This window comes from Cupressus sempervirens, chromosome 4 (genome assembly GCF_028749045.1).
Source record: "Cupressus sempervirens isolate cs-2001-9-10 chromosome 4, ASM2874904v1, whole genome shotgun sequence".
Classification (NCBI taxonomy): Eukaryota; Viridiplantae; Streptophyta; class Pinopsida; order Cupressales; family Cupressaceae; genus Cupressus; species Cupressus sempervirens.
In genome coordinates this window covers 259275407-259302066 of record NC_143121.1, presented here as the reverse complement: position 1 = coordinate 259302066, position 26660 = coordinate 259275407, and the positions used below count along the sequence as shown (strand labels likewise).

The 26660-nt window shown below is 36.1% G+C and overlaps 1 protein-coding gene across 3 annotated transcripts in view; it reads left to right on the top strand.

The window, feature by feature from the left end:
- Positions 1 to 26660, top strand: part of LOC149560973 (NEDD8-activating enzyme E1 regulatory subunit AXR1-like) — a 134346-nt gene that overhangs the window by 96956 nt on the left and 10730 nt on the right. For all 3 annotated transcript variants that reach the window (XM_089824911.1, XM_089824910.1, XM_089824912.1), the window contains one exon: positions 18399 to 18484. In XM_089824911.1, coding sequence (XP_089681037.1) covers positions 18399 to 18484 — 86 coding nt within the window. The remainder of the gene's footprint in view (positions 1 to 18398; positions 18485 to 26660) is intronic.

The following is a 26660-nucleotide window of genomic DNA, read 5'->3' as shown; positions in this document are numbered from 1 at the left end:
ATGTTTATGTATATTATATTAATTTTTTCTCATATAACAATGACCTTATATCTCAATATAAAGAACACAAACACATATATAAATTATATCTCATATTTAATTATATATAAGTTTATCAGACTGAAGCTATCAAACATTAACACTCCCTCTAAGCTTAGAAGGATAAACACATAAGAATAAATATTACTTCAACGTAATATTACAAATAACAATTTTAAGGATATCTCATTTGATATCTTAGAAGATTTCCACCATTTGATAGCGCATTCGATATCATGAGTATTGGTCTTCCAGAATATCAACACATGATATTCACCAAGTACCCAAATAAGGTTTGATATCACATTTGATATCAAGAGTATTGGCCTCCTAGAATATCAATGATATTCACCAAGTACTCAAAAAGTTTTGATATCACATATGATTTCAAGAGTATTGGCCTTCCAGAATATCAATGATATTCACCAAGTACTCAAAAGGTTTTGATATCACATCTGATATCAAGAGTATTGGCCTCCCAGAATATCAATGATATTCACCAAGTACAAAGGTTTTGATATCACATTTGATATCAAGAGTATTGGCCTCCCAGAATGTTGAGATGCAAGACATTCATCATATACTCAATTTGTTTGATCTCATAATACAAGTTATTGTAAGATCGTCACCTTATAGTAACTTCTGCAAATACAAGTGACATCATTTGGAAGTCGTCACTTCCTGATGATGTATATAGGGGGTAGACCCATTAAAATCACATAGTCATGAGGTATATTCATGAATCATTGTCCTCTTGACTACTACAATTTATTGATCACTGGAGAATTTATCTCAACATGGTTTACTCCCTTTGAATCAATATGATTGAGATTACTGAAGGTTGATTGAACCATATCATCTATCTACTCCCTCTCTTTCAAGGTTGACTCTAATGAAATGTTAGGCTCCCTCTGAATCTCAATATCCGTCTTCCTGCAAAAACATTTTTGAAGGAAAAGATCAAGGTAAATAGCTCCAATAGTACGTATTGAAAATTACAAATAAGAGATTAACTGCAATAAAATTTGTAGTCAATAGAAATACTTATCTCATTATCTTAGGTATGAGCTTATTCATTCAATTGAAATCTCCTTTATTCCAAAACCAACCAGTCTTTTTTTTTCTTTTATCTTGAAAAGAATGTCTCTCTTTGTAGGAGACATACCATATGAGTTTTGTTTTAATAAACAAAGTATATTTCCTTCGAAAAATGCAACTCTTTGTTTATAAATTGGCCACCACCTTACATTTTATTTATATAAACAGATTGGAAACCTTTCTTGGAGCGCTATATAGTGAACTCTTATATTTGTAAGCCTCTATGTGGGGTCCAATGACTAATTATTAGTGTAAGGACCACCCTTGGCCACGTTGGCAATCTGCCCATTCGAAGGAGTCTCCAATACCGGACTTTGTATCCACATACTTTTCTCATAATTGGAATAGCAATGGGATGTGTCAATCTATGCGCACTGCTTAGACGCCTATGCCCATCCTTTGTGGATTTTATTCTATGTATGCACTTACAAGTCGTGTGAGACCGATACTCCTTACCCCACATCATGTCTGCGTCAAGAGATTGTTATCTTGATTATTGCAGACAGTGTGTGCAATGATTGCCAGGGATTTCCCAGTTACCTTTTGTCTTGTTCCTACTTGATTGAAATCATTCACTTTTCTAATAGACATGTACCTCTTTGAAACCTATTTTCTCTTATATAGTCTTGCACAACATTTGAAATATAATTTGAATAGGATTAAATGCCCTTCTGATCCCTCCAATCTTTGGTTAACATTTCCTTACAACTTCATTTCAGAAAATATGAATCTGTATATGTATGTTTCAATCACGTCTACAAACTATGAAAACTATTTGGAACAATTTCATAGTCATTAAGTGTCGTGGAATATTTGCTTCTCAAACGATGGTCATCTAGTAAGTATTTCTTCATGACTTACTCATGGCGATCATCTCTCGATTGATTATTAAATTTTGCGATTCCAAAGATCTCATAGCTTTTGTCATGAATGTTGATTATTGGTTGCAATTTACATGAAGGAACATGTCTGAAGAGAAATTGATTTTCATTCGATTCAATAATTTATCGATGCAATGAATTTGACTTCCAATCTCTACATGTTGAGTATTGTTATTGCAAATGTTTCAGTATTAACACACCTGCGGCAAACACATATCATTGTGGTCGGTTCACGAAATACATATTTAGTGAGAACCACCGATTGCTGCAACACATTTTCTATGAACTACCATCTTAGAGTATTAGTATTGATAGCAATTATATTGGAATTCATTAGTAGTGACATACACATGATTATATTCATTTAGCTTCTATGTCAATTGTGATCAATCCTCCATGTAGATTTATTTCTAGTCTACTTTTCCGAATGTGTATGCAGATTCAAATGTTCAATCTCTTTTTACACTTGCAGTTCGGCTTTGATACCATGTTAGATTTCCCGGATCTATTGCAAATGTATTAAGCATTGCCTTATTAGTTATGTGTGTTCCAAATGCAACATCCTCTTAGATTTATATATATAGAGAATAGGCCATGAATAGACATGTCCTTGCGTTGGACATGCCTATTCATTAATCAAATAATTAATAATAATAACAAGTTTAATCTCATATATATATGTGTGTGTATGTATATTATATTAATTTTTTCTCATATAACAATGACCTTATATCTCAATATAAAGAACACACACACACACACATATAAATTATATCTCATATATAATTATATATAGGTTTATCCAATTGAAGCTATCAAACATCAACAGGATAGAGGAGGAGAATTCACTTCCAATGAATTTATTGAGTATTCTGAAAAGAATGGAACGAAGAGACAATTTTCAGCTCTAAGAACAACTTAACAAAAATGAGGCTGTAGAAAGAAAAGATAGAATCATCCAAGAAATGACAATGACAATGCTAGATGAATTAAAGATAGCTGATAACTTTTGGAATGAGGCAATTCATACACTAGTTTATATTTTGAACCGTTGATAAGTAGGAGATAGTTTCCACATCAAGTCAAATTATAGTAAATAATGACAAGACAACGTGGAAAGGAAGATCTGCAACAAATAAGCACTTCAGAGTTTTTCGAAGTACATGCTACATTAGAAGAGATGAAGATGACTTGGGTAAATTTGATTGTAGAGCAGATGAAGGAATCTTTCTTGGATATTCCTCAAAATGTAAGGCACATAGATGTTATAGAAAAATGCTCTTCAAGATCGTTGAGATTATAGTTCAAAATCGCATTCTTTGCCACTTCCTAGTGAGGCAAAAAGAAAAAAGATCTCGACAAATATTGGAGATGAATTAGTAACTTCTTGGGAAAATATTGGGAGTTTTAAAAATGACTTAAATTTAATTAGAAACATTTTTTTTTTTTCAAAATTCAATAAGGAGATGCATCTAATGTGTTAGTAAATGAGTAACAAAAGCGCATCCTCATGCGAAATGTTGATGGTTGGCAATCATAGTTAGAGACTCTTAACTCCGGAGCAAACTAAAAATAGTAAATTGTCTTTGTAAAAAGATAAGCAAGTACAAATGTCAAGTGCAATATGAAATTAGTCTACATCTTCCTCTTCCCCTTCCTAGTAGCTTTAGTAAAAACTATGAGAGTGGGAGGGGTTCTGGCCCTAGCAGTCATATGTGGCTGTGACTTGATAGCGATCCTGGATGGAGCTAGTGTTGGCACGGGCAGTGACTCATCATCTGTATCCTTACTCTCAGTGTCTTTAGTGTCCACAGTGGCCTCACTTGCATTGCCCTTCTCTTGAATGTGATCCAATCCTGGTGCAAAGCCGCCCTCCTCTATAGCCTGCCTCCCCAAATCATAGATGTCATCCTTTGTGAACAATGGAGGCTGCTCTTGTGTTGTCCAGTCACCATAAGGATCTATGTCATCTAGATCAAGTGGATCAATTGGTGTTGACTCTTTCTTTGTTATGCTTAACTTAAGGTAATATTGCACAAAGACAAGGTCATTGAGGTGTTTTTGTGCCAACTTGTTCCCCTTCTTTGTGTGACTGGCTTTGAACAAGCTCTAATTATGCTCACAACTAGATGAGCTACATGGTTGGTATAAGATGCGACGACAATTTTTGCAGATTTGGGACATTTCCACCACAATTTTACCTTCAAGATTGTGCAAGATAGATATTAAAAAGTTAGAATCAAGGCGAGAACATGCTTTTCTAACTTAGATTTTATCTACTTATGCATATGAAAGACTCCAAAATCCAAATATTATATCTAGGGGTTGAGTGTTTTTTCCTCTCCTTGCCAAGTCTGAGGAGAATGGCTTGCCCGTTGCATTTTGATACACTTCTATCACGGCCACAATGAGGTCTCTCACCTCAACATTGGGTACCATCCTCCGCATGCTTTCAGTGAAGCCCTTCACGACCTCTCCATTGGGATCCCTGTACGATGGAGAGAAGTGAAAACAAAAGAAATCAAATTCAAATTTATGAAGAAATCAAAAGAAAAGCTTCTTGATAACCGATGGTAGCCTAAAGGTCACGGTTGACCATTAAAAGTCCATCCTTGAGATTGTTTGGAGCAACCTTTTCCATTCTGCAATTTTCTCTATTCTCCCAAAAATCTGCTACATTTTAATTCTGAGAATCACGCCCTCATGTTAAACCATTCTATCCCTGCAAATCCGAAATTGTTCCTCTGATTTTTCATTTAAAACCACAGTAATAGAATCGCATTAAGGCTATACTTGGCGGGAATCAAGATTTTTAGTTGGAGGAGAGAGAAACGAGTGTTCGAGATCAGGTTTTGCATCCTTGTTTTTATTTTTCAGTCGTATTCCCTTATCATTCAATCTGATAACTATTAGAGATCTATAGAAGTCGAAAATTATCTTTGATGTTGTAAATGCTACAGAGCCGAATTAATAATTTAGTCGAATTGTCCAAAGTCATGTTTCTTGTCTTACATCCGCATATGGAAGACTGAGAATTTGAATGAGTAGTAAATCGATATCTATTCTCATGCATATTCCATTTACCTTAATTCTTCCTTCTCAATCTAAAATGATTTATCCTCCTCAGTCAGTTAAGACTATAATATTAGAGATAATCCACTATAGCATCTGCTGATATAGATGGAGTATTCATGATTTTGTTAAATAACAATAATACCCTGAGTTCACACTAGTGATTCAGTTTTATTCTGAACCTAGATAATTTGGAAGGTATCCAAATGTTGCAAAGCTTAAACATGCTACCTTGCATGGAATTAGATTATATTGACACCAAGGAAATTCACTTGGTAGAAAGGCCAATGATTGGTGAAGAGGTGTAAAATCTAACCGGAAAACAAAATCAAGATTGAAATCAGATAACTAAGAAATAAAATACATATAATAGCTCATGCATGTCCTAATGATGAAACCTGTTGTCAAGTTGAGAGGTGGAGATCGGGTTTACGAACCCAATTTGAAATCCTTGGCCAAGGTAGAAATAGGCAGATGTGCCGATCATAAGATCTTTTTTTGTTTCTCCAGATGCATCACTTATTTAGTAATAATTGATGGGACACTCAAACCACCAGATGGCTCAGATGGCTGGACTTAAGAACATCCCAAGCCCGATTTTGAGGTAGGGAGGGCTGTTCTATTAAGATAGGATGTGAGGGGATAAGTATGGTCCACAGTTGGGAGGTTAAGCCTATGTCAATGCTTCTCCTCTCAACAATGCCGAGGCTTGGACAACAAGATAAAGGGAACTCTCCATCATTTCTGTATGTTCTTTTACCTTTGAAAATCATAGAAGCATATGGTTTAGAATCATATGCACGAATATATTAAATGTTTAATCTTATAGTTGCTACTTTATTTACAGATGAACATGTTAGATTGACAACAATGTAACCATTTATTATTTTCTTTACATTTGTAGTTTTTAAATTACAAATAGTTTTAAGTAGCAGTTATTTCTTTCTAGTTATAGTTAGTTAATGGTAGTCATTGTCATAATTAGTTATAATTAGTTTTTAAATTACAAATAGTTTTAAGTAGTAGTTATTTCTTTCTAGTTATAATTAGTTATAATTAGTTAATGGTAGTCATTGTCATATGATTGGGATTAGTAGATAGTTAAATATTTATTTACAATGGTTATGAAAAATTGGTATGTTACAGTTATACATTAATAATGAAAGACTTGATTATTGAATACAAAAAAATAAAATATACAACTCTTGAAGTTTCCAATTTACCTCCACAATTTCAGTAGCTTCATCCAATAAGTGGTTGTCAATGTGTACAACACTTTGTCCATTAGACTTCTTTGAATCTTGAGTGTAGCCATGGTTGAACAATTGCTTTAAAGAATTCAAAGAACCAATAAGACTTTGCAACATTAAGAAAATCGTTGTAAACCTTGTGTCTAACCAACTCCTTCCCATGGGTGTATTCTCTCATCAAGCGAAGGACCCAAGGTTGATTGTAGGTAAGTTTTGTCACCTTCCTTGCATCCTCTACAAATAGTCTCACCCAATGCAATTTCCCTATATCTTCCAAAAGAAGGTCAGTAACATACACTGAACAAGAAGACCAAACGAGTGTGCTACATTTATCTTGTAAGATCCTACTTGCTGCCACATATGTTGCTACATTGTTGGTTTTTATTTGCACCACATTAGCAACCCCAACCTCCATCACAACATGATCTAGCATTAGAGCCAAAGCTTAAGCCATCTTTACCTTGTCCGAGGCATCCAAGGATTTCATAAAGACCACTTGATCCTTGCAAGAAACCAAAAAATTGATGATGGTATGGTTTCTTTCATACGTCCATCCATCTAAAAGTATGGTGCAGTCAAATTGTTTCTATTGTAATTTTGATCTTCAACCACATCTTTAGCCCTAGAAACATCTTTGAGTAACCGACAAGCACAAAATAAAAATGACATCAAGTACACAACTCTGATTAAAAGAAAATTACATTCAACAGCAATTTACCAGTCACAAAACTCTGAAAATGGGGACTTGCTGCAACATTGAAGGGGATATTAATATACCAAAAATTGGCACATTGAATGTCAACTTGTCGATGCCCATCATTGTTCCATCTAGTACCCTCCAATGATGGTTGTATTCCAGGTGTGTTTCTATGCACAAAAAACCATCAAGAGAAGATTTATGTGGTCAACTAGTGTTGAGTTTTATCAAACTTATTTGACAATTTAGATAGTAAGTATATCTCCTTTATATGTTGTTATATAAGTATGACATCTTTGTTATTATCATATGATTTGAGCAGAACATATATATTGCTAATACTATTGTAGAAGATGTTGAGCTTTTATCACCGATAAGTTTGAGTTGTGCCTTTTCACTAAAGAGGATTTAGCAAATTTTGTACTCACAGATTTACACGTCACAAGTTAAGACTGCATTGGATGTAAGCCTGACTTGTATATATATTATCAACAATGAAGCCAACGTATTACTCACCTCATCCAACCTAGCACTAACATATTGGAGGCTCGATTGATTTATGTCCTTGTTCCTTGTCTCCTCCTGATTGATCCTATGTGAAAGAGCAACACTTATGTCGAGAGGTTTGTTTGTTTAATTTCGCCTTCGACCTACGTGATTAGTGCCACCTTCCTATTCTCCTTTTTGCATGTATTTGTTTGACCCGATACTTCTCTTAATGCCCTTTGCTCTTTTCGGTGGCTAACTAAATTTTGTGAATACTACCAATGTTTTAGATTGATTTCTGTTTTGATTGTAGATGCTCTACTTAAATACAGGAAGAGAGTCATGTCCTTGATGGGAAGTGACTCCATCGTGGAGTCACGTCCCATTAGGCACGTGACTCATCGTGTCAGTTTATAACCAAAACTAATATGAGTCATCGGCTAAGATGATTAAGCAATCGGTCAACAACGCATCAATGTAAATAGGAACCATTTGATTAGTCACCAGACATTCATATATTCGAATGTATAATTTGGACGGACTTCAATTTGAAATGTTATATGCACAATTTAATTTAAGTTTATATATATATATATGTATGTATGTATGTATGTATGTATGTATGTATATAAATCTCATTTACTTTAATGTGCAATAATAACATTTAAAATATAATAATATAAATATATATTGCATCAATATAATTCAATATTATTATAATTATCCGACTAAGCTATACAATAACAACTAGAATCAACATAAGTGAAAGTTGAGTGGATGATAGGTGTGCAGATTCGTGGGCCATGAATAGAGTCCACTATGCTCTCAACTGCTGTTTCATCAAGGGTGATTTGGATACAGGATCATAATCCACATCATTTCATTATAATCTTATTTTTAGCACGATTCAAACTATTAATGGTGATTAGAAAATAATGAATTATTCTTAAAAATGAGACACACCTTGCGATTCATAAATGGCTGCCCTCATGGCCATTCTTGCCCTTTCCCTTTGCAATTTTTCTTTTCTTCGGTAGTAAGAGAGGCATTCATCTCTCTTTATTTCGCCCGTTGTCTCCCCACAAATCCTTGTCTCACGCTTTTTGATCCTTGCAAGGTTGTACTTCAAATGAGATATGCCTCCATGAATTTGTTTTTTCCATTTAATGCATATCATGCTATTATACTCAGTTCCTTCAAAGGCATATTTTCATGCCTTGTCTCTAGCCCCTTTAGGGTGCGTGCCTACAAATCTAGATGGACATGGGCCTAAAGGGCCATTGGCAGATGTTGCAGCGGACCCAGTTGTAGAGGAATCCATATTTTCCATTTAATTAAAAATCAATCTACACATACAAAATACAAATTGAAGCCACAAATTTGGAAATTTAATAAACATTATTAGGAACAAACTAAATTAGATGAAATCTTTAAATAAGTTTAAACACAAGCTGAAACTTGAAAACAAAAAGTAAAAAATGTGTTAGGTTATGAAATTATTAAGAAAACTATAATATTTTTTGGAAAATTTGCTAAAAATGGTGTTAGATCTTATTCATTATCTTCTAAAACGTGTTAGAGAACATTGCAAATGGTACAATAGAGTTATAAAGTTAGATGCAACTATAGCAAGACAGTGATTTTTAACTAAAAAGAAAGAGTGTAGAAAACTTACTTGTGAATCTAGATTTGCTTGAAAAATCTTTCGAATCCACTTCAAATCCACTTGCAATCAATCTACAAGGCTGCCAATAACTATTTCTCTCCACCAAAACCCTTCTCTCCTCCAAAGGCTGCAAATTGCAAAATAAAACATAAAATGGCAACTCGCTGTGTGCTTGAGTTTTATTGGTGCCACTTGCAAGAACTTTTCAAGTTATCATGAGAAGTTGCATACTCCTCGCCGATATATCTCTATTTTCTCGCCAAAACTTTCTAGATTGTATTAACTTCTCATTAGAAAATTATAAGTTTTCTTGTTTTTCTAAACTTCTTGCGAGAAGCCAAGTTCTTTGCCACTTCTCTATGAGATCTTGATCTACGGTTGAGAGTACAAACATAAGAATTGATGAAGGAAAACAATTTGAAAAGATAGTAGAATAAAATCTTGAAATACCAAATGCATATGAAGAAGAAGAAGAATAAGAAAGAGAACAAGGAATTTCCAAAATTCCCTTGAAGGCTGCCTCAAAAACTCCTTAAAAAGCACCATCAAAGATTCTATCAAGATTTGTCCAAAGAAACCATCCTAAAGTCTTGGTAATTGGAGACATAGAAAAGGAAGTTCAAACAAGGAGACTTGCTTGTTGAAATTCTTTAGAATAACTAAGGGGGGTGGGGGTGAATTAGTTATCCAAGGTCCAGATGTATAAATAACACACTTGACACAATGATTTATGTGGAAACCCAATTTGGGAAAAACGACCAGTAAAATGCTACTCTTTCTCACTCTTTTGAAGTGATGCCTTGTGAAAGGCCAACCCTGTTAAAGGTTACAATACACACGGTTAAATGTGACCCAGTTAAAGGATTTCAATCACCCTATTAGGAGTGAGCCTTGTTAGAGGACTTTAGACCATTCACTTGGAATGTCACCTGGTTAAAGGATTTACAAATGACTATTAGGTCAACCTTAATCCAAAGGATTTACCCTAGACTGATACAATTATTAGAGAGTAACAATAAGGCTTCATCTGATAACCACTTACAACTCCATTTGCAGATTACATATCTCTGTTTCAATCCTCCATTCTGCTTGGCTTTCACACACTTAAGCTCTGATAGCTTGTTCACCCTTCAAGCATTCATACCCTTAAGCCTTCTGGCTTAACTTGCCAATGCAGACTCTTCACTTAGGCCACTGAATGAAGCAATACCCTGGACTCCTTGTCTTAGGTTCTCGCACATGACAATCTTTGCTTCTTGACCAGCCATCTCTATAAATAGAGAATCAAGATATTTTGCCGTTTATCCTCCATCGTCCAATTTACGGTTAGGATAGATTAGGTAGGATTCAATGAATCTACCCTTTATTTCATTTCATTCCCTTCTAGAAACTTCTCCTTCAATCCTCTTTGAATTCGCCTCAAAACGTTTTATCATGAATTTTGTGCCACCAACTCATCAATCTTATCTTCCTCATGGTTCACACAATCCAAGAAAACAAACTTGTGGGTTCAGATCCTTCAAATTAACGATCTTTCTAATAATGTTGACACTTGGCATTAACTAGCGTCTGATGCTCGACACATATTGTGTTGCTCGGCATCCATTGTAAAATCACTCGGCATGAACTAAAGTTTACTCGGCATCAATTGTTTTAGTTGGCTTACACTAAAATAGACTTTTTCTCGGCTCCAACTAATTTTTTGTTCGGTTTGCACTAACTTTGCTTGGCACCTACTGTCCGCTTGATCAAGCTTGGTAGACAAACTTTGTTTAACTCGTTCTTCTAAACTTGCTCAGTGTAACCAACCTTTGCAACCATAAGTAGATTATCAATGCACTTTGATATCACTGTCTTAGCTGATTCTTGTACTCATTTTCATATCATAACTCAACCTTTCGTCTAGGTGCTATTGTTACATCATTTTGATCAAATCCTTTTCATCAATTAAACAAGTGATGGTACTTAAATCATATAAGCAGTTGTCTTACCAATAAATAGCAAGTTTGACATCCACGACAAAACAATGATTGAAACACATTTATCATACTTGTATCAATCTGTTTTCAACATTGCTAATACCATAGAACATGCACATAATTGCCGTCTTTCCAAGATAGAACCAGAGAACTTCAATGAAGCAAAGAGAAGACAAGCATTGGGTAGAAGAAATATTATTGGAACCAAGTGGATATTTTGAAACAAAATGGATGAAAATAGAGAAATCACAAGAAACAAAGCAAGGCTTGTCTGCAAAGGCTATGCTCAAGTAGGAGTGGATTTTGAAGAAAGATTTATCTTAGTTGTAAGATTGGAAGCAATCATGATGTTTGTAGCATATGAATGTTATAAAGTATTCAAGGTTTACCAAATGTATGTAAAATCAGATTTCCTAAATGAAGATTTTGAAGAAGTATATATTGAACAACCTGAGGTATTTATACTTTCAGAGAAAGTAGACCAAGTATGCAGACTCACAAAAACACTCTGTGGGCTAAAACAAGCTCCATGAGCTTGGTACTCTAGGTTGTATGAGTATCTACAAGACCAAGGAATTCAAAGAGGAGTGGCTGATAGTAACCTATATATTTAATCAAAAGGTGACAAAACTTTTAGTAGTGGTAGTATAAGTGGATAATATTATATTTGGTCTAGTTAGGAAAAATGTGTAAAGAATTCTCCATGAACATGAAACAAGAGTTTGAAATGTCCATGCTTGGAGAATTATCCTTCTCCCTTGGATTGCGAATTAAGAAATCAAGTGAGGGAATATTCATATCCCAAGGCTAATATATCAGATAAATGTTGAAGGCTAATATGCTTGGAGAATTATCTTTCTTCCTTGGATTGCAAATGTTGTATTCTTGGCAAGTCCTTCCAGTACTTGCAGAGTCCAATGACTTTGCTGACTCTGCAAGTCCTGTCAGTAGGACTCTGCAGTGGCTAACCAATGTAAAAAATGAAAAATTAACAATTTTTTAATTTTTGTGTGTTATATTGCCATTACAAGTTTAATATCAGACAAGTCATTACTTTAGGTCAATAGCAACAGTAAACTTGCATATATTTTACAAAATATATTAGGGATGACGGATGCTCTCAGCACATTAGTAATCTCATTGCACATTCTGAAAATAAAATCAGAAACAACACTATTCCTTACACTTGATTGATAACACTCATTCCTATATTGTTTGATATTTAGACAAGATAAGAAACATAACATCCGCAAGCATCATCTACTTGAGATCAGAATCGCTAAGAAGATACCAGACATAGGAACCGAAACTTGATCAATATAATACATTTGTTTAGCCATCCATATTGAAGCCATCTAGTCAAAAAAAATTGAGCATGTTTATTTATATTATATATGATCTTATTGTTCAAGACATTTGGATATAGGAATAACCATTGCAATTCAAAGATCATTTCCATCATTTATTATCATTGTATTAGTAATAAGGAAATTGATATTTGAAGTAGCAAATTTCTACTATCTGGTTGCTGTGTTTTAGTATTTTCTACCTTCTTTCTTAGGGAAACAATTTCCAAGTCAAGCTTCTCACATTCCAAGATATTCACTTTCGGCTGAATTTTCAAAACATCTTCAATGCATTTGGCTTCTTCAGCTTGTCTTCAAATCCATACCTCCCTTCTTGGTTCTTGGACTTTTCATCATCTTCTCAGATTTGGTCTTTCAGCTTTTAAGTTCCTCTTCTTGAGTCCTTTGATTTCATCAATGGGTAGTTCTTCCATAAGATCTGCAATAGTATCTTCCTTGCTTTTGGTCTTCACTTTCTAATGTGTTATTTAGTAACTAGTTTAACAGTGAACTTATTTCCTTTAAAAAATTGCATTTATACTTATGTGATCAATGTAAAATTGTGTATGTGTGCAAGATAGCTTTTATTTATCTCAATTATTGTGTCTTTGATGTTAACTGACTGAATGATGCATGAAACAAGTTTTAAATCCTAAAAAATCCTTGAATTTATTGGGGTTTTCAATTTCCCGAGTCCTTGCAAGTGTTCGGACATCGAGTCCGAGTCCGAGCCCTAATCTAGCTTGCCAAGTTTGAGTCTTGTAACTATGATTCATGCCATGTCAAGTGCAGTTTGTTAGACAGACAATGATACAAGTAATTGTTTGGTGAAAGACAAAATATAGCAGTGATAGACTACAAAGAAACTTAGCCCAAGGCACATCGAAACATCCAGAAAAGCCAAAACAAAGACGGGTGCAATTTGTCTTATACAAAAGACTTATACACATATAGAGCAGCGACTACAAGAAATATTAACAAGAAAGACCACAACAATAACATAGCCACGTCAGCAAATACCAATGAATACTAACAAAGATTTCATTGTGAAGAACAGTGATAAAAGCAGTGAAAAGTATTTAAGTTAAAAACAAAACCTTGCGATATCACCCTTTGAGTAGGGCGGTTTGTCTTATTTGTAGATAAGATAAGATAAAATAAGATAATATTAATGTCCATGAGAAACCAATAAGGTTTATGGGACTGAGCATACAAATAGAAGAGCTGGCCAAAGCAGAAGCACCAAATGGTGACTGAGAAGAAACAAAAGCAAGAAACAAAAGAAGAAGGAAGACAAGGTAAGGACTAAGGGTCCTTCCTTGTCACAAAGAAATCAGTAATAGAGGGGTAAACTTGTGAACGATCCATAGTCTTAGAATGTCGTGTAGAATCACTGTAGGACTGTTGCTACCTAGAGAGACTAGTGCAGTGTCTAACCGATCTGGAATGAGAAGTACTGGAAGGCCTTTTCAAACCTCGTGGAGGAGACAAGGGAAAGAAAAAGATAGTAATGAGCTGGTCTGAAGTACGCCCCTGAGGTATAAAAGACTGCAGGGTAATCTCTCAAAGATGGGTGGCCTCCTGAAGATAAAGTGCAAGACACCGCTGATCAATATTGCTGAAGAACATCAAAAGAGAAGAACAGTCTTTGAAAAGGCAGTAAAATCTCCCTCTGATCTCATAGTAAAGAGGATATCGAAAAATGAAGTGGATCTTAGTCTCAACCTCTGTCAAAGTACACAATTGACATATCCGATCAGCTCGATCCATATGGTGATCAGTTCGAGCCCTAAGGCGGTCATGATATTTTAGTTGTTATCTATTCTTTATCCACCAAGGAGTAAAATTTGAAGGTGACCATGAAGACTTGATTTCACATATGATGGGGTTTTGTGGTGGACTATGATTTCCACTATTGATTCTCATTTTGCTTTATAATTTTTACTTAGAGTGGAAAATCAACTCCGACCACAAAGGCTTGATTTCATACAGGTCGGAGATTGTGGTTGACCATGGATTTCCACTTTTTTTCTCATTTTCATTGCGAATTTCATCCCAGGGTAGAAAATCAATCCCTACCATGAAGGCCTATTTAAGTGTTTGAAATTACGGAAGGGTATTGTGGTTGACCATGGATTTCCACTTTTTTTCTCATTTTCATTGCGAATTTCATCCCAGGGTAGAAAATCAATCCCTACCATGAAGGCCTATTTAAGTGTTTGAAATTACGGAAGGGTATTGTGGTTGACCATGGATTTCCACTTTTTTTCTCATTTTCATTGCGAATTTCATCCCAGGGTAGAAAATCAATCCCTACCATGAAGGCCTATTTAAGCGTTTGAAATTACGGAAGGGTGGAAAATTGACCCCCACCATGAAGTTTTGATCTTGCAAAGGGTGGAAATTCATTGTTGACCATGAATTCTCACTCTTCATTTTGATTTTGCCTTGTAAATATTCCCTAGGCGTGGAAAATTAACCATGACCATGAATATCTCATTTTCACTCTTTTTTTTTAATCTCACTTGAATCTTCTCTCAATTTGATAAGGTAGAAAAATGACCCTAACCATGCGTTTTTTATTCCTCATCTTTCGCCAACATTTAATCTCCAAGAATGGATAGTGGAAATTCAAAGGGAACCACAAAATTTTTGATTTCCCACCTGTCAAAGGGTGAAATTTGGTTCAAGAGTGGAACATTGACCATGAGCATGAAGTTTTTACTTGAAACAAATTTTTATCATTCAGATTCCTGATCATGATGATGTTTGGACATTCTTTTGCAAATTTCACAGCTTCATCCTTAATTTCCAACTCTCAAAATCACAAAGCTTCTACTTTATGCCTATTTCATAAATTGATTAAAATTTCACCCTAACTTGACAAGGCTTCTCAATTCCCTAGGAGACCAAGGGACTCAAACTATTTCCAAGCCAAAACAAAGCTAACAAACATTGATGGCAAATAAGCTAAAGTAGGGGATCCCCATTTGCAATTGGGCTTGTGTGTTTACACCACAATAGTGGACATGAGGTGTTATTAGCCATGTGGAAGTAAGAAGTAACTCCCTAGGATCAATATATGTTTTAATAGATTATAATGAAAGTTTTTATAGTAACATGATGTGTTTATGGGGTATTTTATTTGGAAGCTTTTTCCCCATGTATATGTTGTCTAATGTGTTGAATTTGCACTTCTATAATTCTCATTTTATTTATCATGATTAGTATCCAAGGACCTTATTTCAATATTGCATTTGCATCGAGGATGAACACAAACCCATCATACATTATGAATTAGTTAATATATAATAAATATTCCAAGAATCATTATATATGTGTGTGTGTGTGTGTAATGGTTTAGAAATATTAAAAATAAGCATATATTTAATCAATCAATATATTATGTTTCTTATCAAAAGGCAAATGATATAGCCCTTGAATACTTTCTAGTTTGATTGATTTAATAGATCAAGTCCATAAAAAAAATCTAATAGTGGTGTCTCTTTAGAGGGGCAAGTGAAAGCATTGAGATCATCTTTTAGCCCTTAATTTATATTGTTATGGTCTCATTTAGAATATAACGTTGTGGTAATCTTTTGAAGGGAGCAATGGTTGACCTATAGACAAACTATTTCACGATATGTCTCATTCTTAGTTGTTCTCCCTTCATGAACTATGTTATCTATATAGACCAATTCGACCAATTCTGCTTTAGATGGTTCCCAATCTTGTGAGTTTTGGCCTTCTAGAAAATCGATAAAGCAATAGGAGTTGTAAAATTGTGGGTTTTTGCCTTTTCTAAGAAATCTCATGTCTTTTGTTCTTGTGTTGATATGATTTGAATATCTAATTGATGTTAATGTCATTGCCCATAATGGAGGTGAATATTGCCACTCAAGACCCTAATTTCCCATAGGCTGCAAAAGGAAAAATGAAATTTGGAAGTTTTACTTCAATTCTTGACTTGTTCAATGGTACAATGAAAATAGCTGATTAACTATCATGAGAAGAATGGAGCATTTGTCTTGTACCTAGTCTGGATTCAAAGAATGATTATTTCACATGATCAACAATGAAATTATAAAATAATCACAGCAATGCAAAGTGGAACAATAAATTTTCTTCATTGGTGGCACATAGCCTTGATGTGACTGAGCTTTACATGAGTGATGTGCCAGACTTTTCCTAGTATGAATTCATCCTTGTATGCCTCTTTGTGACAACATGAATTCCCTAACTTAATGGCTCCTACTAAAGTGGATGCCATTAGCAAAAAATAACAATCTAGCAATAACTTCATCCACATCCTCACATTTTTGTATATTGTAAATCTCTAAAACTGTGATAGATTTCATTTAGTCGAAGTTCTACCAAAAAGAGAAGTCCCCATCATTAGCTTGACTTTGAACATCAATGACCCTAGTATTTGATTTAGCATCATAGAGAGGAGAGCAAGGACGTGGGGAGAGAGTGGTCCGCCCCCAATCTGAACTAGAAGTTGTTGAAGCTGATCTAGAATGACAAGATCTTGCCGAGTCTGTACTTTCATTGTCTAACCTTTTCATTTGAACCCATTGGTCAAGGGTGATATTAGTTTAAATCGACAAACCATCTCTCCAAGAAAGCATAGAAGGTGAGAGAAAATGCTAGTATAGCTGCTTTTGACAGGAAAATGCATTAATGACATTTGATATGTTAATGCTTCCAATACTTTATCTAGCTGCAATATTTTCTAAAATTTTGACAAACTGAAGTGAGGGCTTTTTTGGTTTGAACTTTGAACTTTGAACTGTCTCTTTGCATATCGTCTCGAAAAACATGGAAGACATTCGAATCCCCTTCTTCCAGTTGTGCTGCCACCTTTACGCTCACTTTCCTCTCCAACTTCCCATCTTGCTTCCCTGATTCTGTTCATATATCTGAATTTGTTTTATCATTCCCCATGGAATGTTCAACGTGTTTAATATCATTCCCTGAACTCATTTTTACAAATACGAAGTGCTAAACAGCACTTCTTTTTTCCAAATGCTGGCTTGAAAATGAGTTGTGGAGAAAAAATAATCAGAAATATATTCTAGGAAACATACTATGTTTTTGGTTCAAAATTAAAATGATCAAATGGTTCAATTTTGGCCTCTAACCTCTCTTATTTCAACTGTTGGTTTATGTTAGTGCTAGGTCACTTTCAGCAGCTGTAATGGCTGCCTTAAGCTGCTTGAATGTGCACGAGCTGCTATGATGCTGATTTTTTTTCTAGCTGAGTGTTTCCTCTTCTTGTTTTCTCCAGCTCCTCTAATCCAGTGTGAAAATCAACTGTCTTTTCTCTATGTTAATTTTTTAGATTTTAGAGTTAGGTTCTCAAAGGCCATGATGGCAATTGCAGACCTTTTTCAGTTGAATTGTTCAAATAGTAAGGATTCCACAGGTTGGTATCATTCCATTGAAATAATGTAGATAATTTATATCAAGATAAGATGCCATGAGAAGCAGAATCACTGTTGCCTTCTTTTGCCTTGTGATTCATGCTTCATAATGGTCTTGGATTTGCCTTCCTGGAAAGGGAAAATTTGGGACTTTTGAGCTGTGGAGATGGAATTATCTTTATATCATACTTTCTTGGCATGGTATACTTTCTGAATGCATTGACCAGAAAACTAATTGTATCAACAATGAGGCATTGAGGAGTCATGAATACTGAGATGAAGCCATGGATACCCTTGTCCTTTCTGTGCTATAAATTTTTGAAGCTTAAAGCACGGGTAGATTGATTTCTGTTTCTATTGATTCAAGGTATTGTAAAGAGAAATAGACGCTGAGGATAAATCATATTGAATATTGTTACTTGTTTATGATTAGTTTTATATTCCTTTAATTGATGCAGGTTTGTCGCTACCGCAGTCTGGAGGATGAATTCAAAGCTCCTGTTTCAACTGAGCTACAAAAATATTTAGGTGATGAAGATTACAGGTAGGATGCAATTTTTTTTTTTTTTTTTCCACAAGTACCTTTATAAGTGGGATGATAATATTTTAGCTTAGACCTGGAAGGTAAATAACAATTTGATTTTAACAATATTTTCTTATCTATTAATATCTGCATTTTCAAACCTAGATAGACTTCTGCCTAAAAACTAATAGAAATAATAAATATGCCTTCAATGGAAGGGTAAATGTTATTAATGAGATGCCATATCAGTTCTTCCTAAAATAAAAATCTATGTTCACAGCTTTCTTCTAGAAAGTTGATTTTATCTATTAAAAAAAGGAGCTGTTTTCACTGTAATATTATGCATGTATCTTGATAGTAGGTAAACAACCGTCTTATCCTTCACTCCAGCCTATGCTGGGTTGGTTCCTTACAAAAAATGTTAGAGGGTACAAAAGAATAACATGTTGGGGAAGCCTGAAGAAATCCACACAACTCTAGTGACGTAAAGGTTATGACCATAAAAGTAGAGAATGCCCCATATATATTGGTTAGTAGAGTTAATGAATAAGTCCTCTATTGACTGCATATGAATGATGACTCATGTTTACAAAATTTGATTGGACTTATACACCATGGAAGTCGTTGAAATCTTTGTAATAATAAATACAAAATTACATGAAAAATCAAATTCTCTAAAGCTCTCTAAAATATTGTATAAAATTAGGGTAAGGTCCTTGTTTATCGTACAAGGTAATGTTTATTGTACAGGGTAAATGGATATTTATTGCATTAAGAGATTAGAATGTAACACAAAACAAGATACTTTATTCATATAAGCAGATATGCAATACCAATTACAATGATGATTCATAAATCCATTCAGACAATGTACATATAGTTCTCGAAGGGGTGACTCAACTGTCACGCAACCTTTCGGATACTAACTTTTCCTGTCGCCTATAATATAGTTTTCACCGACAACATCATACCCCCAAAAAGAAAAGTCATCTCTGGACGACAAAATAGAGACAACTACTAATTACATCAAGACTCAAAACAAACTAAGGAGGAGGATGTGTCCCTAGTAGGGCTGGTGTGGTAGACGTCCTTTGTGCCCTAAGCTCGTTTAGTTGTGCCCACAACTTGTGTACTTGCTACGTTCGAGCGTCCAAATTTAGTTTTGCTTGCATCTAGAGTTCTAGTTCCCTCTTCACCATGTCAACTATCTTTCAAAGCTCCACTTCCTTTGCATCTGACTCTCTTCGCATCCCCCAACTAACATACAACTGCTGCCTTCTCAGCAATGAGTGTTGCCTGCTCCTTCTCCCAAGCTGCTTGTTGGGTGGCCGCACTTGCTTCTACTATGGCAAGTCTGGTAGCTGTCTCCTCTCGAGCCCTTACTGCTGCTGCCTGATCTGCCTCACTCCTGCGCATAGCATAGTACGCCTCTTGATACACCTGTACTATCCCTCGCGTGAGTTGCTCAACTCTTCTCTCCACCACAGGCTCCTAAGTATTCCACTTTTGCCGCATCTCTGGGGTCTCTATGTGATGGAGCCCAAAAAAATTTAGGTCTCCATTTCTGAAATAATGTTGAAAGCTTTATAGTATTGTCATACTTTATCAGGCTGATTCATTTCCCAGAAAATCAGATGCATATCATAATAAAAGAAAGAATGTGCAAAGTACAACATCCACTAGAACTCACAGATGATATTCTTATGCACACTCTAATCAAGGTGGATATGACCTACTGGGAAGAACAAAAGATTAGATAAGGACAACTCCACAAGTTAATACTGCATTAGCTGCATGTCAAGATTTAAAGTTGGATGGACTCGTTATTGGAGGTATTAAATCAAACACTGATGTTGCTCAGATAGCTGAAACATTCGTAGAATCCGGATGTTAAACAAAGGTGAATGCACAGCTAATCAGCAATATCTGTACTGATGCATTCTCCACGGAGAAGTGTTACTATGGGCAGGAAAACTTCTCATGTTGCTTTGGAGTGTGTTCTGCAGTCACATCCTAACATGGTTATTCTCGGGGAGGAAGTGGCCACATCAGAAGCGGCACTTTTTGATTTGTCCAGGCCAGGGCTGAGAAAGATATGTATCATGGAGTGATCCTTTTACCTGAGGGTCTTATAGAGAATATTCCTGAAATTATGCCCTATTACAGGAAATCCATAGTTTGCTCATGGCGTTCCTATTTAGAAAGTTCCAGCACATCTTTCACCATGGGCATCTTCTTTGTTTGAATTTCTACCAGTTTTCATCATGAAGCAGTTTCTCCTTCATCCTGAATTTGATGACATAGCACAGTTATCACAGATTGAGACTGAGAAGCTTATGGCCGAGACAATAATTTGCAGATTTAGAAGATCACGGAGTTCTGGAAGCACACACAGTGCCAAGGGGAAATATATGAAAAGATAACATGGAAATGTTGTGATGCCTTAAGCAAACCGTGGAGATTGAAGGCAATCTATTAAAGCAACAATCCTTCAATCATGTCAACATAGAGATATTGTCAGGAGCAGCTTGAATAGCTATAAAAACTCTATGCAACCAATTTTCAGTACAAGTGTTCAATAGAAGCAACTAGTACATGGCTGCCTCTTATTGAAAACGAATAAGGATATATAAAAAAGCAATCAGTAAAAGATAATAAAAATCACTAAAAGACAACTACATAAACTATAATGGTCAATTATCTGTGGACGACAATCCATGTGCTTTGTTTTGCTGATGATTCTTAATTTCTTACAAAGAGCAGGAAACTTATGAAGAAGCGTCGTTCAACAAGGAACTCACGCATGATGATTGGGATGTGCCAAGCAAATCACATAGACAGTAACATTGTGCACAATTTGCTCAGAAATAGAAATTAATTCCGCCTACAGGTTGAGAGTGTTATTAACAACAGCCAATGAGACTGGACAATAGAAATAAAAAATGGCAGTACTCATAACTTGGATGTTTGTGTCCAACATGTACAGGTTCAAAACTGTCCATACATCTGTGAAGTCTCTCATAACCTAGAGAAAAAAGAATGCAAAATATTGATGTCCAGGGAGGAGTTTATGATGGTGCTCATTTATGCGAGAAAGTCTCCACGAGGATTGTCCTAGCTGGCAGTTATTTATATTGAGGAAATTTGGTGGATATATGCACAGCAGATGAGATAGCCTGACAAATTCGTGAAAGTTGCACAGAAATGATTTTCTCGCATGTACAAAATCGTCCCTCCTTTAAGAATAGCCATGAGAAGCCTTTGTCTTCTTTTCAGATTGTGTTCGTTGGGTTTCTTTTAATAATTTCTCTTATTTTTGCAGAAATAAAGGAGAAAGCACGGGTCTTTTATTTTGGGATATCGAATGAGAAGTATTTGGATGCATCATCACCTCTGAAGTCGCGCAGTGAGGAATTGTATGGAGAAGAGCAGGGTTCGAATGGAAGTGGTGCTTTTACAGTCTGCTACGTGCCTTTGTGCAGAAAGTTTTGTAAAAAAGTGCCCACGGGAGTGAGAGATATCGTGTCAAATACAGTTAACCATGAAAGGAGCAACGATGATGTATCAGCCCGATAGGGTTCTCTGAAGTTGGAGTCATTTAAATGCGTGTTGAAACAGAAGAAACCAGTCGTCGCAAAAGCCCACCATAGACTCTCCTGAAGACGTGATCACACAATATCCAGGCAAAATAACAGAGTGGTTGGAGTTTCTATGTGTGAGAGATTAAGACTGGGTGATTGTCATCGAATTTAGATATTGAGTGAAAGATACAGCTGCACGGGAAATGAAAATGTTTGAGCCCAGGCCTCTATTTAAAAACATATTACACAAAACTATATTAAACCTTGGTCATATTAAATCATTATTATCTTAAAGCAAAGTGATTAGTTTCTTGTTATTAAAGGGTGTGATGTTTTGAAGAGAGGCCCCGCGTCCTTTGGAAATCTATAAATATGAGATGTAAAACGGAGACTAGGAGGGGATATAATTCAATATTCATATTTTCAATTTTTTACCTATGCTATGCTCTATGTTATATTATATTTTTCATTTGAAAAGAAAATGACCTTTTGAACTAAGCTTGTGGATGGTGAATTACAGATTAAATTCTTGTGTGATTTTGGAGTTGAATTATATTGGATAGATTATCTGTAAGGAGTGTCTCCAGTACGATTTTATTTCCGGATCAGTAAGAAGTATTTATTTAATTTATTTGCATTAGAGTTTTAATTTTTTATTAAGTTGTGTCCTTTATAAATGTTTTTTATTATTTTCTATAAATATTTTAATATTCGGATAAGTGGACTGGGTCATTATTGCATTTTAAATTTGATAAACATAGATATCGTGGAATATTTAGTTGTTTCCGTATTTATATCTAATTTGTCTCTGCAAGAGTTAAAGTACATTTTAGACTAGTTTAAATTGTGTTTATATAATTGATCCGTTGCGTCTGAATTATTAAAATTGTTTATAGTTAAATATATTAAACTTTATAAAGTTGTACGTCTCAACTTGTAATGTTGACTCTGATTGCCTGTTCAATTAGGCATTGGTCTTTTACTCCTGGTTCATCTTCCATATGCTGGCAATTGTTTCATTTCTTTCCATTGAGGAAATAAACTATTCATTTGTTGCAATCATCTGTAATAATCACTTTTATTTAAAAACATTCATACAATTATTTACTTTTATCCTTAATTCAAAATTTGCCGTCTTAATAGCTTTCTAAAATTTTTGCCATTTTGAAAGCTTTCATCACATTTGCGTTCTAATTGATCTGTTTTGAGTATCTTGGATCTAAGTGTTTCGTCCAGGATTAGGTACACCAGCCTCGGTCTTGCAGAGTCGGAAGCGCAGGGGATTTAGATCGCATCGATCAATCCCGTCAAGTTGGCCTTAACCAGTTGGATGTCCTAGCATTGAGTAGGCAAGGCTCGTAGGATTCCAATTTGCGGTTTTGGGAACCAACACTATGTTTGGCCATCCTCTCGCCTCGAAACATAGTGAGAAGGTCGCTGGACAACCAAGCCGCGTAAATGCCAAGATCTACTCTAACTCCCATATCACTGACTCCAAAGCATGTTTTTGTGCCAAGACTAATACTCGTCTACCTTGAGTCAACACATCTGCTAAGTATGTCTCGACATCCTCCTCTATAGCTGTCGATGGGTCAGATGGTGTGGTGTGCTCCCTAGCCATCGCTGTCTCTACCGCTTCTAACATCCTCTCTGTAGTACTCCCTGTTGGAGGTGGGGGTGTGGTGGCTCCACTGCAATTGTAGGATGACTTTGTTGGGGCTGAAGGATCTGTCACCTCAGGTACTTCTCGCATGGGTGAGATAGTGATAGGTGTCGATGCTACCGGTCTAATGTTGAATCTCCAACTTAAGTACCCACTTAAATCCTCATATGCAGTATGCTCATTGGTGGCCTATAATGCATCATCTATTGTGACCACTGCATCAGATCCCACTCTCTCTAGTCTGACATATGGTGTCTCCAAACTCTCAGGAACCTCCTGTGCAGGTAGCTCCATCACCTCCTCTGGCAAGGCTATCGTCGGTGATGGATGTAACTCTGTCCCAACTATGGTCATGACCTCCGGAATGGTTGGGGTCTTTGGAATCGCTGCGGCCGGTTGAGTGGCTGTTGTGGTAGGCATCATCACCACCGGTTGTTTGAACTGTCCAAACCTTGGAATATGTGCACCGTGCACCCGCATAGGAACCAAGTGTGCTATCGCTGAAAGTTCAGGTCGCAGGAATTGTAGTGGTGTTGCCATAATCACTTCCATTTCTTCGTCATCTTCCTCCTCTCCGTTGGTCCCGCTGTCATCGGAAGAGGTTTCCTGCTGACCACTATCCGTATCTCCTGCATTCTGTCTCAGTCACTTCTGCCCAACCGTGGTCCTGCTGCCAAGTGTGTCCAGGTGTCTCTATTGCATAATAGGGGGCTTGCCTAGCGCAAGCAGCCTAGGCTTGGCCTCCAGTTTGTCATGAGGAATCATCCGCGTGGTCGCCTCTAGGAATAACTCAATCGTGTAGTGAGGCATGTAGAATGTCCTATGTTGAAGTGTCATGAACTCATACATTCTTTTGGCTAGTAGTGCAGCCTAGTTGTACACTCTCCCATTCAGGATCCTGTTCATCATCACGACTCACAGAAATGAGATGTCGAATGTGTGGTAGATCCTATGAGCCAACTCTTCAGTAAGTCCATGAGGCAATGCCAGTGCCCTTCCTGAATGTTGGACTTCTTCAGTCCTCTACCCTTTGAAGTGTCCATGAGGGCTTCTTTTTCTGTTTGTGACAGGTCCCCACATACCAATTGTATTAGTTGTGCCTTTACCTCTCGATTTAATTTTTTCGGCTTGTCAATTTTCTTCTCACCCTGTGCATGGCTAGGTATTCCAAATACTCGCGTGAAATCTGGTGCCTTGATGAAATTACTAGGTCATGCCCGAGATAGGTGAATGAACTGGTTTGAGAGAACCTATCGTAAGTCTCTATCATTGTGCGCAAAAAGCCTTCGTAGTCTCGAATACAAAACACTGGCATCTATATCGCCCATTCCACCTGCGCCTTTCGGATGTTGTTCTTTACGAGAGGGTTCTTGGGTGTATCCTGCCACCATTTCCTGCATTCTGCTCCATTCAAGCCTTTGAAGGAGATATTCTATGCTTTGAGGTGGTCAAGTGCAGCCGACTGTGCTGCCCACTTGCCCTTCTTTTTACTTGTGCTTGTGCTTGTGCCTCCTGTAACATGCACTCCTGATGGCAAGATCTTCAAATTTCTGTTCATGACTGTGCTGGTTACTAAATCTTTGTTTAACTTCTTCCAAGCTCTCTTCCTGACTGATTGCATAACGGTCAACTCTTTTGTCTTTTGTCTTGACAAAAAAATGGTTTGCAGAAAATGGTTGCAATTGTTAGAGTTCCAAAAAATTACTGTACTCAAACTAGCACAATGTTCCAGACCTGCGTGAGTATCCGTTTGATTCTGCCTTGGATGTAATGCTCCTGCCAAGTGTGTATGGTGCTTCTTCACTAGTGTCTATGTTTGAGAGTTAAAATGTCTATTCCTTGTATTTAACCTTTGGCCGTATGGTTCGTACCCACTTTGCTTGTGTGCAACCTGTGATGTTCAATGCCAATATTGCACGGCAAATTTTATGCTTCCTGTCGGCCAATACTGTACCGTCCATACACCCATTCAATGAGGCACAAACTCTGCTCATTTATTGATAATGTATGGTCTGTACCATCCACTTCTTGCTTCCTGTATCATCATCTGAATTGCACCCTTGGAATGACCAATATGATCAATTTAAATAAAAACTTTTGCACCTTCTAAGGCCTGTACGGAGTCCCCTTCGATGTCTGTCAATACTGTACGCTGATCTTCTAATTAGATGTACAAGGTTCCTTTTCTCATATGTGGCCATACGGATTCACTATTTCTCTCCTGTGGTTGCACTTCTTCCCTTCTACGAAGTTTGTACGATATACACCTTATATGATTTGTTTTCGTGTAAGGCCGTACAGTGTGTTGGTAATCAAAATCGCTGGTTAGAAACCTACAAACCTCGCCTGCTCGATGCTGGGTATCTAACTGATTTTGGCCAACTTGACAGGATTGATTCAAATCCTCTGCGGTTTTGGTTCCGTTGGACCAAGGCCTGTTTACCTGAATCCTGGATGACAAAACTTGGATCCAAGATGATTTATAGTGGATTATAACATAACAACAAACTCCTCAACTGGCAAGTGTCAAGGAAACTTTTTGGATTGTGATTAATAACTATTTATCTTCAAACTTTGATTGTTTTTATTAGATTTGTGCTTTGCTGAAAGAAAAAGTTAAAATGAATTATTATTACGAACAAGATTTCAAACTCTTCAAAAAGAAAAAGCCTAAGAATTGCCAGCATGTGGGTTGAAAATCATGAACAAGTTAATTATCAGTGCCAAATTTTAATGGGTTATAGAGTCAAATGTATATTCCTTACGTACAACTTAATGATATTGACAGTATTATATTTGTTGATAATTCAATTATTACGACACCACGAATTGTTATACTTTTGCATATTTTAGACTAGTCTGCCATGATTTAACCTTTATGTGGACACAACAAATACAAATAGAGGACAGATTATATCCTGCAATGTTTGTATTAATCGACTCCGAAAAGCAA